This window comes from Trachypithecus francoisi, unplaced genomic scaffold, assembly GCF_009764315.1.
Source record: "Trachypithecus francoisi isolate TF-2019V2 unplaced genomic scaffold, Tfra_2.0 Lachesis_group2, whole genome shotgun sequence".
Lineage (NCBI taxonomy): Eukaryota > Metazoa > Chordata > Mammalia > Primates > Cercopithecidae > Trachypithecus > Trachypithecus francoisi.
The window spans coordinates 16,999,761-17,013,821 of NW_022681465.1; the positions used below are offsets into that span (position 1 = coordinate 16,999,761).

The following is a 14,061-nucleotide window of genomic DNA, read 5'->3' on the forward strand; positions in this document are numbered from 1 at the left end:
AAATAAAAAGCCTTAAACACACCCATACCCACACCCACACCCACACCCACACACACACACACTCCCTAACATCCTGGCCACCTAACGTGTGAACCACCACGACACAGTAACTGCTGTCGCCTAGGGTTAACTCACAAGAATACTACAATGTGAAGAAATAAAAATCAGAAAAATTGGCCGGGCGCAGTGGCTCGCGCCTGTAATCCCAGCACTTTGGGAGGCCGAGGCGGGCAGATCACAAGGTCAGGAGATCGAGACCATCCTGGCTAACACAGTGAAACTCCGTCTCTACTAAAAAATACAAAAAATTAGCCGGGTGCAGTGGCGGGAGCCTGTAGTCCCAGCTAACGGAGAGGCTGAGGCAGGAGAATGGCATGAACCTGGGAGGCGGAGCTTGCAGTGAGCCGAGATGGCACCACTGCACTCCAGCCAGGGCGACAGAGTGAGACTCCGTCTTGGAAAAAAAAAAAAAAAAAATCAGAAAAATTGGCCAAGTGCGATGGCGCACTTACAATCCCAGCACTTTAGGAGGCCAAAGGGGAAGAATCCCTTGAGTTCAGGAGTTCAAGACCAGCCTGGGCAAAACAGGGAGAGCTCATTTCTACAAAAAATGTAATAATTAGCCAGGTGATGTGGCACAGGCCTGTGGTCCCAGCTACTCAGGAGGCTGAGGTGGGAGGACTGCTGGAGCCAAAGAGATCAAGGCTGCAGGGAGCCATGATTGCATCACCGCACTCCAGCCTAGATGACAGAGTGAGACGCTATCTCAAAAAAAATAAAATAAAGTAAAAATCCATACAAACAATTCTCCAAATGAATGTCCACTGGCTCCCCAGGCAATGTACAGCCTAGTCCCTTGAGTGTGCTTTGGCCTTAAATGAACATCAGCAACCACGCTGGGGGTGGTGTGGAGCATGGGAATCAACAGCCTTGTTTGCAATTAACAGAAAAGACTGACTGCCTTCTCCTGGTTCACAGAAGGCCTAAAAATGGAAACGAAAATCTAGTATCATGAGCTAACTTCCTCCGCTAATCAACGTATTTCCTTAAGCTTCTGGTAAGGAGTTATAAAATCTCCGGGGTCATAAATACGTCATGACAGGGTATCTCAGCTGTGCCACTACCAGCTGCACTGACACCTCTCATGAAACTTCCACTGCCAAATAATCCATATAAAAACCTGCAAACTTTGTGATCCAACATTTCCACTCCCGGGAAATTTTACTCCTCGGGAAATAATCAAATAAGCACGCAATGACGTAGGTACAAAAGCGTTCATGTGCTATTTTCTAGAAACAACTCAAAATATTCATATAACATAATTGATGATAAATCCACAGGAAGAATGAGCAGACTACTCTTGGACCCGGATACCCCCGCACATCAAAATGGCAAAAAAAAATAAAATAAAATAAGTAAATATGAAGAAACTCCTCAAATGAAGTACAAATCACGGTCATAGTTGGAAAGTGATATTAATTTTGAATTTCTATTGGCGGGAGTTATTTAGTATCAACCATCACTTACTATTAATAATATTAGCAAAAGTTTCCCAAAACCCAAACAGAAATAATTTGGCCATTTAGCTTAACAAATGTTTTGAATAATTTTAGAGAAAACTTTTCCTCAATCAGAGAGGACATGGATGTGAAACATGCAATAAAAGTTAATAATTCAAGAAAATATTTAAAAATCAGAATGAAAGAAAATATCTGCATGACTGAGAAGGAAAAGATTCACATAGACCTAATTCCCAAACATTTCATATAGACCATTTTCTGGTCAATATGCATTACGATATATTCTCTGAAAATACATTTTTTTTTTTTTTTTTTGAGATGGAGTCTTATTCTGTTGCCTGGGTTGCCATCCCCACTCACTGTAACCTCTGCCTCCTGGGTTCAAGTGATTCTCCCGCCTCAGCCTTCCCAAGTAGCTGGGATTATAGGTGCATGCTACCACATCTGGCTAATTTTTGTATTTTTAGTAGAGATGAGGTTTCACCTTGTTGGCCAGGCTGGTCTCGAACTCCTGACCGCAAGTGATCCACCCGCCTCGGCATCCCAAAGTGCTGAGGTTACAGGCATGAGCCACCATGCCCGGCCTCAGTTTTCTGTATAACATACACAGCACTGCAAAGTTATAAAGAACTTCAGAAATACCTGATTTAAGAAATGGTAATAAATCACAATATCAATAATAATGATTTATACAGAATCCTCGGTTATCGCTTATCCAGAAGGCTTGGTGCCAAAAGTGTTTCAGAATTTGGAATATTTGCAATATACCAGTTCAGCATCCCTAATCCGAAAATCCAAACTCCAAAATGCTCCAAAGAGCATTTTCTTTGAGTGTCATTTTGGCACTCAACAGAGTGGCTATGGTTAACATTAATTGATTGTACATTTTGAAACACCTATTTCAAAATATCCTAAGAGGATAATTTGAATATCCCTAGCATAAAGATAACAATTGAAGGTAATGCATATCCCAATGACCTTGATGTGATTATATGAATGTATCAAATGATTACAGGTACCTGGAAAATATGTAAATCTAATATGTATCAATAAACAATAAATATTTTTTTAAAGTTTCCAATTTGGGAGCATTTCAAATATTGGATTTTCAGATTATGGATTTTCAATCTGGATAATGAAATTAAAATACTTTGTAGTACTTCCTAAAATCAATAATCTATCATATGCAATCTCATTCTTTTTTTAATCTAAATATTGGTGTATGAATTTCGTTGATAAGGTCAGTAACTACTGTTCTGCCTCAGCAAAGCAGGCCATCTCTAGACTTAGATTAAGAAAAGAACAATCTGGCCAGGTGGGGTGGCTCACACCTGTAATTCCAGAACTTCGGGAGGCCAAGGCAAGTGGATCAATTGAGGTCACAAGCTTGAGATCAGCCTGGCCAACATGATGAAACCCCATCACTACTGAAAATACAAAAATTAGCCAGGCATGGTGGCACACACTTGTAATCCCAGCTACTTGGGGAGGCTGAAGCAGGAGGATTGCTTGAACTCAGGACGTGGAGGTTGCAGTGAGCCAAGATTGCACCACTACACTCCAGCCTGGGCAAAACAGCAAGACTATGTCCCTGCAAAAAAAAAAAGAACAATCTAAGAACCACAAAGAAAGGTTCTCCACCATGGTATTATTGTCCGTAAAACAAACTATTGTGAAAATCTTGACTATAACCACGTAACTAGTGAGTTCGCTAAAATATGAACAAGAAAAATATTTATGAAAATATACTATGGGGTATATGTCTTTATTACTCATGAAACATCCACAGAATACCCAGACACAGGCAACTGTAATTAAATTCACTCATGTTTGATATTTTGCTATCAGCAATAAAATCCATAGTTAGAAACATGTTTGTTGATTCTGTCCTAATGACAGATGTATTTGTCCAGGCAGAGTAGAAGTCATTTTATTTACCAATTTGCAAGCATGATTTATAACTTTTAAATGTTTAGATATGTGATATGGGGCCTGAATTTGTACTCTTGCCTCTGGCCCCACAAATGATATTTAAAGCTTTTTTCAATCAACTCTTCAGTGAAAAACGTTATAGGTGTGTTTTATCAGAAACATACATATATGAAGGCATAGAAAAAAAATCTCAATGCGTCTACCACAAAACATGAAGAGCTGCACCATGGGAGCTTCTTTGTGTCTTTTGCTTCCTCCCGGGTTCACACCATTCTCCTGCCTCAGCCTCCTGAGTAGCTGGGACTACAGATGTCCGCCAACATGCCCAGCTAATTTTTTATATTTTTAGTAGAGCTGGGGTTTCACCGTGTTAGCCAGCATAGTCTCAATCTCCTGACCTCATGATCCACCTGCTTAGGCCTCCCAAAGTGCTGGGATTACAGGCGTGAGCCACCATGCCTGGTGTAAACAGAATTTCAACACACAAAGTACATCTCATAAGCACAGACTCTTCAGAGATAAATCCACCTTCCTCCCCTGTCAATATTTACCACTGTCAGTGGATACCACTCAGATATTATTGACTAATCCTCCAAAAACCAAACAAACGATGACTTTTTTTTAAATGATGGAATTCTGGAACCCAAAACCTCCATTCTATCCCAACATCTCCATATCTTGTTTTATCTTGGCCCTTAAAGCACCAAAAGATAGTAAAGGCAAACATCCCTACTCTCAACTAAAAATTCAACTTTGCCTACCTTTTCTTTTCTGACATAAATATCATTTTTTAACTGCCACAATTTAAAATGCTTTTATATGGAGACAATTTTAATCCTTAAGAGCAGGAGGGGAGTCAGACTGGGTGAAGGTAGAGCTATTAGTTGGACGAGTCCCGTGTGTCCTCCCTTGTTCCAGCTGTATTTCAACAGATGTGTTGTGGCTTTGCCCCCAAAATTCTAACATCTTTTCCTGTAACTGGCAGAATTAGATGACATGATGTCATGTGACATGAGGTGCTACATTTACTACAGGCCTGGCGGAAATATTTTCTGAACACCTCTAAGCAAGAGAGCAAATGTTTTATTCAAGGAATATTCTTGAAAAACGATCCAATGTGCTGTCAATAACTGTTCCATGGGCATCAATAAGCTAACAAGCAAATGATAGATAAGAAGAAACTCCGACAAAGCACTCAGAATCTTTCATTGAAAAAGAAGGTTCTATCCAAAAACCTCAAGTAATACTTCACTAACTGACAGCTGGAATTGAGGAGACAAGTGAGTGCCACATTTTCTTTTAATAAATATTTCTCAGCCGGGCGCAGTGGCTCCCACCTGTAATCCCAGCACTTTGGGAGGCCAAGGCGGGCAGATCACAAGGTCAGGAGATCAAGACCATCCTGGCTAACACGGTGAAACCCCGTCTCTACTAAAAATACAAAAAATTAGCCAGGCATGGTGGCGGGTGCCTGTAGTCCCAGCTACTTGGGAGGCTGAGGCAGGAGAATGGTGTGAACCCGGGAGATGGAGTTTGCAGTGAGCCGAGATTGTGCCACTGCACTCCAGCCTGGGCGACAGAGTGAGACTCTGTCTCAAAAAATAAAAATAAAACAAAATAACATAACATAAATAAAAAATAAACACCTCTCAAATCATCTTGTTTTCTAAGAGCTTTGTTTTAATAGTTTTTATTTTTATTAATTGTTTTTGTTTTTGAGACAGTCGTGCGCTGCTGCCCAGGCTGGAGTGCTGTGGCGTGATCTCGGCTCACTGAAAATCTCCGCCTCCCGGATTCAAGTGATTCTCCTGCCTCAGCCTTCCAAGTAGTTGCGATTACAGGCCCATGCCATCCCGCCCAGCTAATTTTTGTATTTTATTAGAGACAGGGTTTCACTACATTGGCCAGGCTGGTCTCGAACTCCTGACCTCAGGTGATCCACCTGCCTCGGCCTCCCAAAGTGCTGGGATTACAAGAATGAGCACACGGCCCTAAGTGCTTTAGCATGTAAACCTTCCTACCATCCTCATGAGGTTTGGACAACCAGTTTTAGAAACCACACTTTAAAACAACACTTTATGGGTCAGGCATGACGGCTCACGCCTGTAATCCCAGCACTTTGGGAGGCTGAGGCAGGCGGATCACAAGGTCAGGAAATAAAGACCATCCTGGCCAACAAGGTGAAATCCCATCTCTACTAAAACTACAAAAAGATAGCCGGGCGTGGTGGTGGACACCTGTAGTCCCAGCTGCTTGGGAGGCTGAGGCAGGAGAATCACTTGAACCTGGGAGGTGGAGGTTGCAGTGAGCCGAGATCACGCCACTGTACTCCAGCCTGGGCGACAGAGCGAGACTCCATCTCAAAAAACAACAACAAAACACACACACACAGACACACACACGCAGATTTTTACAAGGAAACAGAAGTCACTTGGCTTTCCTAAGTAAAAAGCAAACCAAATAAAAATCAGTGGCATGTTTAGAAGCTGATGAACATTTTCCTAAGGAGTTTTCAACATTTCTAGGGCATGGACTACTTGCTTTCCCAAACTCCCACGCAGTTTTCCACTTGAAAATCATTTACTAACTGCCCCCTTTCAGGGCATTTCATCAGAAAGCCTAGAGAACGATGATGCAGGTTTAAGGCAAAGGACATCAACAGGACAGAAAAGCGTGGCAGTGAAGAACTCTCTGTGGCTCTGGACACAGCCTGTCTGGGTTCAAATCCTGGCTATCATTTTCTAGCTGTGTGACACTGAGTCAGTTAACCTCTCTGTGCCTCACTTTCTTCATCTATGGAGCGGGTATAATTATAGAGCCTTTCCCGTAGGGTTGTTCAAGGGATTAAATGAGTTATGAAATGTGAAGTGCCAGCAACGTGCCTGGCACATGGTAAGTACAGTTGTCCCTATGTATCTGTAGGGAATTGGTTCCAAGACCTTCCCCAGATACCACAATCCATGGGGAAAAGTCTACATGTTCAGTACAGAGGCAATTTTTTTCTTTAATATTTTCAATCAGAGGTTGGTTGAATCCAGAGATGCAGAACCCACAGATACTGAGTGCGAGGCTGACTGTAATCAAGAAACACCAGCCACATTTATGATTGTCTTCAAAGAACTGTAAAATGCTTCATAATCAAGGAAAAAAGTTAGAAGCATCTCCCCTTCCCGCCATAAAATAATCTGAAAATAACCGTTATGCAAGGATTGAATCTCAACCATGAGGACCTTTCAATACCAAGGAAGTGATGAAACTTACTTACAAAGAAGATATTTACCCTCTCAAGGCTGTTTACTCATTTGAAAATGGGAGAGGGTTTGTAAAGGATGTAAAGCCTCTAGCTAACAGCAGTGAATCCCTCCTAACAAGACCAAGACAGAAAGAGAGCCAGGTTCAGACGACAGAGAATAGAGGTCACCATGAACTAGACCTGTTAGCGATGGTTTCAAAAAGGAGCCAGACAGGTGGGACATCCGATAGGCAGAGAGGCCTGCCCGTACAAAGAATATAGTGGAACTGGGTAACAGATCCTCTGGTGTAGAATCACGTGGGAGAAAAGAATAGAGAGCTACAAGATCAGAAAGCCTTGAAAACCAGACTGAGGAATGTGGACTTAATTTTATAAGCAATAGGAACATGCTTTAGACAGAATTCTGGAAATACAAAATCTGCCAGAAATGTACAGGCTGAAAAAGAGAACAAATAAATGCAACACACCACAGGAAGCTACTTCAGAACAAAAGCTCTAAGGTTGAGATTTCCCTGCACCAGGAGTACTGACATTCCATTCACCAAGGGCCACTTGTTCTTCATTTCAAAATATGGTTACTACGACCAAGGCTTTGTTATTACTCACCTACTATGTGCCAAGTGCTCTGTACGTCTTCTCTCAAATTTGGCTGATAACCATGCAACTATTATGGCCATTTACAGACCAGAGAGCTCAAGTCCAGGATTTAGAGCATCTGGCTGAGATCCCATCGGAGGGAGCCAAGCGCTGCTGCTAAAATAGGGCACTTTGCACTCAGCCTGGGGGCAGTTAGGCAAGGGGAAATGCTTAATCCAGACTTCACCAGAGGCTCATGCTTGAACATCCCCTGCAAGCTAGTGACATGAAAATGTTATATATCAGTTACTCTAAACCCAAACTGTTGAAATTCATTAATAATAAGGTACTCCGGCTGGGCGTGGTGGCTCACACCTGTAATCCCAGCACTTTGGGAAGCCATGGCAGACAGATCACCTGAGGTCGGGAGTTCGAGACCAGCCTGACCAACATGGAGAAACCCCATCTCCATTAAAAATACAAAATTAGCCAGGCACGGTGGCGCATGCCTGTAATCCCAGCAATCCCAGCTACTCGGGAGGCTCAGGCAGGAGACTCGCTTGAACCCGGGAGGCAGAGGTTGCGGTGAGCAGAGATCGCTCCATTGCACTCCAGCCTGGGCAACAAGAGCAAAATTCCACCTCAAAACAATAATAATAATAATAGTAATAATAATAAGATACTCCATGTCCTACCAATTGCAACAGCAGGAGAGCACGTTCAAGGTTTATATCTTCAAAGGTGAGTACACTTAAAGCCAGCTAAACTGGAAAAGCAAACACTGCTCTCTCCCTCCACCACTCTGGTTAAACAGTGAAGGACCTGCCCATGCCAGCTTGTTCCTGGTTTGTGCCTGATTTTGCAGAACAGCTGGCCACATGATATGGAGTGAGGAAGCAGTCCTACCCTGCCCGCCCGGGCCAGACAGCTCATTGCTCCTGCTGCAACAACTGTCCCGCTGCAGCTGCTCCCCCTGGCTTTGCTGTCCCCAACATGGCAGGGGCAAAAAAAAAAAAAATGAGTACTTGACAAAAGAAATCTTTTCAAACTACAGAGAAAAGGCAACACACTATATTTCCATTCTGAGAAAAGGGAAAGGGACCCAGCTAATTTCCTGATTATGATTTTATAGTCATCAAAGGAGTTGCCTTCAGGAATTGGTGACACAAGAAGTCCTCAGCAGTTCCCCTTTACGCATGGAGAGATGATCGAGGATGAGGAGAGAAAGCTGCCCAAAATACCAATATCTGTATTTTTCTCTAACGAGAAAAGATGTCAATAGATTACAAACAAAAAATACACTACCAAATGGGGAGAAAATAGGCTTGGGAACTCTAGTCACTTAAAAAGCTATTTGAACAACTCCAGATAACCAACCACAACCACAGTCCCTTCTCAAGTAGAAGAGGGTGGTGTTTCCACTTAACATCTTTAGAATGAAGTTTGTTCTAATCCAGAGTGAACCAGACTGTAAGAAATAAGTATGTCTGGAATCTTTTCCACTAACAATTTATAATTTATCCCTTAAACATTAATACCTGCTTTCTATATTTGTATTTGTATCTTACTTATGTACATTTTACTTATTTATTCTGAAAATCAAAGTGTTTGATTAGTCTCACTAATAATCCTCAAATATCTTGTATTTGAACAGACACGCCACACCTCTGCCTAACAGGGAAACAGAAAGCTCAAGTTCATTTGGTACTTACTGGCCCCTACTATATTCCAGGCACTGTACTTGGCCCTGAGGACATGGAAACAGTGTCCACTTCAGCACATCAACATAAGTTTGCACAGTAGCCTTGCCACTTTGCTGGTTGACCACTTTCTGTTTGCTTTTTTATTATTATTGCTTCTGGTTACAGACACATCTAAACTTAGTTTCTGGTTGAAGTAAACTTAACAACTTACTTAGAAATGCTGAAAAAACAAGCTTCCCCAAAGCATACACACAAGCCTTATAAAATTCTCATGAAGGCCATGAAGAAACAAACTGAGGAATGTGGCATGCTCAGTTTCTCTAATCCTGGAGAACATTTTGAAGTCAGCAGCTGTCAGCTGACAGGCACAAGCTTTGCAAGTTTCCCCTGGCGGGCAGTAGGATCTATCTAGCTAGCTAGCTAGCTAGCTATCTAATCAATCAATCAATCTAGCAGGCAGTAAGAGTCTATTTTGTGAGACAGGCTTTGTTACTCTGGAGTGCAGTGGCACAATCATGGCTCACTGCAGCCTGGACCTCCTAGGCACACCTCAGCCTCCAGACTGGCTGGAACTACAGGTACGCACCACCACACCTAGCTAAGTTTTGCAGAGATGAGGTTTCACCATGTTGCCCCAGCTGGTCTTGAACTCCTGGGCTCAAGCAATCCTCCCACCTCGGCCTCCCAAAGTGCTGGGATTACAGGTGTGAGCCACCACACCCAGCCAAATCCTATTTAAAACAGGCAAGTGCAGACAAAGCTGTGCCTGCAACACAAATAGGAATTAATACCACCAGGTAACTGCTTCACAGGTCTAGCTCAGTGGATCTCAACTGGGAGTGATTTTGCTCCCGTCATTCAGCAATGTCTGCAGACCTTTTGGGTTGTCACAACTTGGGGGATAGGGTTAACAATTGGTGAGTGGAGTCCAGGGATGCGTTTAACCTCCTACAACGCACAGGACAGCCTCCAACAACAAATAATTACTCAGCAGTGGTACCAGGTTTGAGAAACCCTGGTCTAGCTAGAAATAGCAGCTGCAAATCACAGGCAGCTCCCATTTCTTTATTATTTGGCTATTCATACACAAAGCTAAATATACAACATCTCATTCAGTACTTTTTCCCCCAATTGTTAGCACTGGCTTTAAACTGTTGTCCAACAAGCAACAAGTCATTTACCCCTAAGCCACAATAGGAAAAGTTAAGCAGAGAACAGGATTCTACTTAGTGATAAGGAGGCCAATTTAGCTGTCCTTGGGAATAGATCACTTCCACACTCACTGTTTCTATTCTAACAGGACATTACAGCATTTTCTTCACTGGACAATTTAACAAAAGGATGCTGTGTTACAAGACCTGAGAGACAAAAAGGGGAGCTGGGATCTATGTTAGGAGTGTGTCTACAATTAACACCTCACTATTTAGCCTCTCTGACTGGCCCTGCTTCCTTCTCACTCAAAGTGATTAGGTTTAAGGGTGGAAATTTCATGGCTGATTAGAAATTAATATTGAAATACACATACATCACAAGATTGAAAGTATAACCTTAAATAAGCGAAAATTTCCCAGACATACCAAAGTCACGAGCAGCAAAGGAAAAAGACTCTGGATTCGTGAACAAGCTCTTCAAAGCCAGGCAAGGGACATACTCATATCTTTGGGTTAAGATTCTGTCTACAAAATGAAGAGGAGAGAGTAGAAGATCGCTAATGGCCAACTGCAAAATGATATTGATCACAGAAATAAAATCCAACAACCAGGCCCCTTTATACTGAACTAAGGTATCCAGTGCAAGACGAAGACAGTACTTTGAAAAGTCAAAGTCTCACCGGGTAACACGAGATCAGGACGCTGTAGCGCGTTATCCTGATGTTTCCCCCACTTGCACTAGGGGGCAGAGTTCTTCCCAAGGGGAGCCACGGACCCCCGTGGTGCTCAGACAGACTGCAGGAGGACTGCGATCCCTGCAAACTGAATACAAATTTCTGTATTTTCATCAGATTTTCTAAGGGACCCAGAACACAAAAACAAAAACAACAAAGTTAAGAATCATTGCCCTAGGGGCAGGGCCTCCGTTTTCTGACAGATGCAAGCAATTAAACACCGGAACTCACTGCAGCCCGAGGGCCCTTTACCACTGGACAACGTGCAACTCTTACAGAAAGTTCTGGTGCCTTTTGACAAGCATAAAAACAAAGGTCTAGGGACTAGAGAATGCTAGCGTCTCATAATTATATATATTTCACTTTTTTAAAAAACGGAAAAATATGTATTGATGGATAATTCCTTTCTAGTCTTCCTTCCACAATGAATGTGGGTATCACATCTGAAATACCACTTTTAAAAACAAGATATGACTACTAAACAAGAATGCATTTATCACTTTGGCCAGTATGAAGAGCTGTCTGAGAATAGTCAGTGAGCATGCAGAAAGCAGAATGACTTGAAATATTATATCCAATTAAATCAGATAAACCAAGTCGGCTAACACAGAGGCAAGCCCTCATCAATCTGATTTGCTGGAAGACTCCAAAGCGGTTCTGCACTCAAAAAACATGCCCTGGCTTTCAACGAAAATCACATCAGACTCTCTCAACTCAACTAAGTTTACTTTGAGCCACTTCAAACCTCAAACTTAAACAGAATTTATTAAATAAACACAACCAAGAAAGGAAAGGGAGCCAAGAAACCACAGTAACTCTCGATCCCAGAGGGGGGAAAAGGGGCTCTAAAGTTAAGTTTCAGTGTCCCACCCTCAACGACCCTAAAGAGGGCATCCGTTTCGTCTATTAAAATAGCCATTGTTAGCCCTAAACAAATTTTCTTTACATTCGAATTCAAAATCTGCATGGACACTCTACACAAATATATGATCTTTTGATCCCAGGGTCTGGAATTATCCCAAGCCTTAAAAGAGCACTTCTCAGCGAGCAAAGAACTTAAGTCTCCAAGGTTCGGCAGGCAAGGAAAACAGTGACTGATTAAACTCTTGCCTCTCCTTCTCACACTTCATTAAGCCGTCTCCTCTGGAAGTGTTTGAACCCCTGCACAGGAAGCCCGCACGTTTTGCAAAGGAAATACCAGACCAGACCTTTCTTGGAGAAAAGCAGGTCCCCGCTTAACATTTTATTGGGCTTCCTGCACCCGGGCAGTCGAGCGGGCGGATCGCCCGGCCCGGGCCCTGGCGCGCGCCGCCTCACCTGGCGCGGGGTGTCCCGGGGCGCCCCGAGAGCCAGCCACCCACGCAAACGGAAACGCACCTTCGCTACCTCCCGGAGCAAAGTGCGAGCGCGGGACAGGACGAAACAAAACCTGCCTGGGCTTACTCATCAGAGACTCCGCGGGGGGGACGGGGGCTGTTCTCAGGAGACTCCCAGAAAGTTGCGCCCTCCCGGGCTTAGGGAAAAGCACCCAGGGCGCGCGGCGTGGTGGGCAGTCGCCTCCCTCCCTGGGCTCCGGAGGCCAGGTCGGACTGGGAGCGCACTCACCTCGGTGAAGAAGTTATCCATTGTTCCAGCGCAGTCCCGGATTTGCCGAGTGCCGCTCCGGCTCGCGGAAGTCAGCGCCGCCGCGGGTCCGGGGAAACCATGCGTGTCACGGCGCCACTCCTGGGAACGCGCGCCCGCGGGGCTCCCCCGCTGCCATTGCCCCGTCCCTTCTTGTCCTTCTCACCTTTTGTTCGCCCAAACCCAAGTCTCTAACTCGCCCGTCCCGACAGCAGCCTTTGTCTCTTCTTCCTCCAAGTTCCTCACTACTGGGCACAGCGCTTGCGAGCGGAGAACAGCTGGTGGCACATTCTTCCCCCAAGCAGGGGAGGGCGGCGGGGTGCTGGCGAGCGCGGCCCCCTCCCTCTGCGCTCCGGCCGGGGGCCCTCGAGGCGGGCAGGAGGACAGCCGGCCGCAAAGTGAGCCGGAGACGCGATCCCCGCGCGAGCGCTCGGGAGGTGAGCAGTCCGGAGCTGCGGCTCAGCCAGCTCTCGCCCGCGGGACTGCAGCCCGGCGACCTCGCCCCGCCCTCCCGCACCCGGCCCCGCCCTCCCGCACCCGGCCCCGCCCTCCCGCACCCGGCCCCGCCCTCCCGCACCCGGCCCCGCCCCCAGGAGCTTGGCCCTCCGCCAACCCCGCCCGCGCTTCCACACCGTCTGGCCCCGCCCGGGCGGAGCGCCCCGCCCCATTACCACCCAGGCCCCGCCCACTCTGCGCCCCAAGCAGCCGCAGGCTCTGTAGCGGACTCCGGAGGGGGCCGCGCGTTTCCCCAGGTCTCCCCACCTCGGCGTGGGCGGGGTATTTGACTCTTCCCGCTGCAGAGAGAGACTAAATAATCACTTAGAGGGGAGGGGAAGAAGGGACTAGGGGCTTCTTTTGTGCCTTTGATGTTTAGCAGACCCTGGAACCGGCTCAACACGGATCTCATTAATGCAGCCCGGCAGACGAGCGATCTCGGGGAAGGAAGCGCGGTCAGCGGAGCTGCCCGGGCTGCGGGGCCAGATCAAAGCGGAAGACGGAGGCTAATCAGAATTTCTGGAAGTTGCATTCCCGTGTTGAGTTTCTCTCCTGCCGTCGAGTTTGCATAAGACGTTTGCCTAACAGCGGGGAAATGCAGTTTTGAAACTGGAAGGGGACGTGGGCAATATCACCTTTAAAAATGTGACCCTTTTCCTAGACGTCAAGGAAGCAGAGATGGCAGATGGCACTGAGATGGATGAATGATCAAACCCACCTGGTACTGAGTTCCGTTTCCTCTAGGGCAGTTCTTTTAACTTTATGCTGTGCGAGGGTCACCTGGGGACCTTGTTAGAACGCAGGCTGGAACAATCTGCTTTTCTAACAGGCTTCCAGGTGCCCATCAGATGCTATCTGGTTCTGTGCTGAACGAAGGCTTGTCTGTAACATGTAGAGAAATTAAGAGTAAACTTTTGTAGCAATGTAATAATGCCACGACATCCAAGCACATGATCAGTGGACTCTTTGAACCGAGTATAAACCAGTTTGGGTGTTGTCAGACTCACGTGGTGAGTCACACCTGGCGCCGCAGTGTATTGGTACCTGGCGGACTGGGAACAAAAATGGCTGGTT

At 45.3% G+C, this 14,061-nt stretch overlaps 1 protein-coding gene across 1 annotated transcript in view; it reads right to left on the bottom strand.

Annotated features, from left to right (window-relative positions):
• Window positions 1-12,971, bottom strand: part of MYO10 (myosin X) — a 274,244-nt gene extending 261,273 nt beyond the window's left edge. The window contains exon 1 of the mRNA XM_033178828.1: window positions 12,475-12,971. Within this exon, the coding sequence (XP_033034719.1) occupies window positions 12,475-12,495 (21 nt within the window). The 5' untranslated portion in view covers window positions 12,496-12,971. The remainder of the gene's footprint in view (window positions 1-12,474) is intronic.
• Between the last annotated feature and the right edge of the window lie 1,090 nt (window positions 12,972-14,061).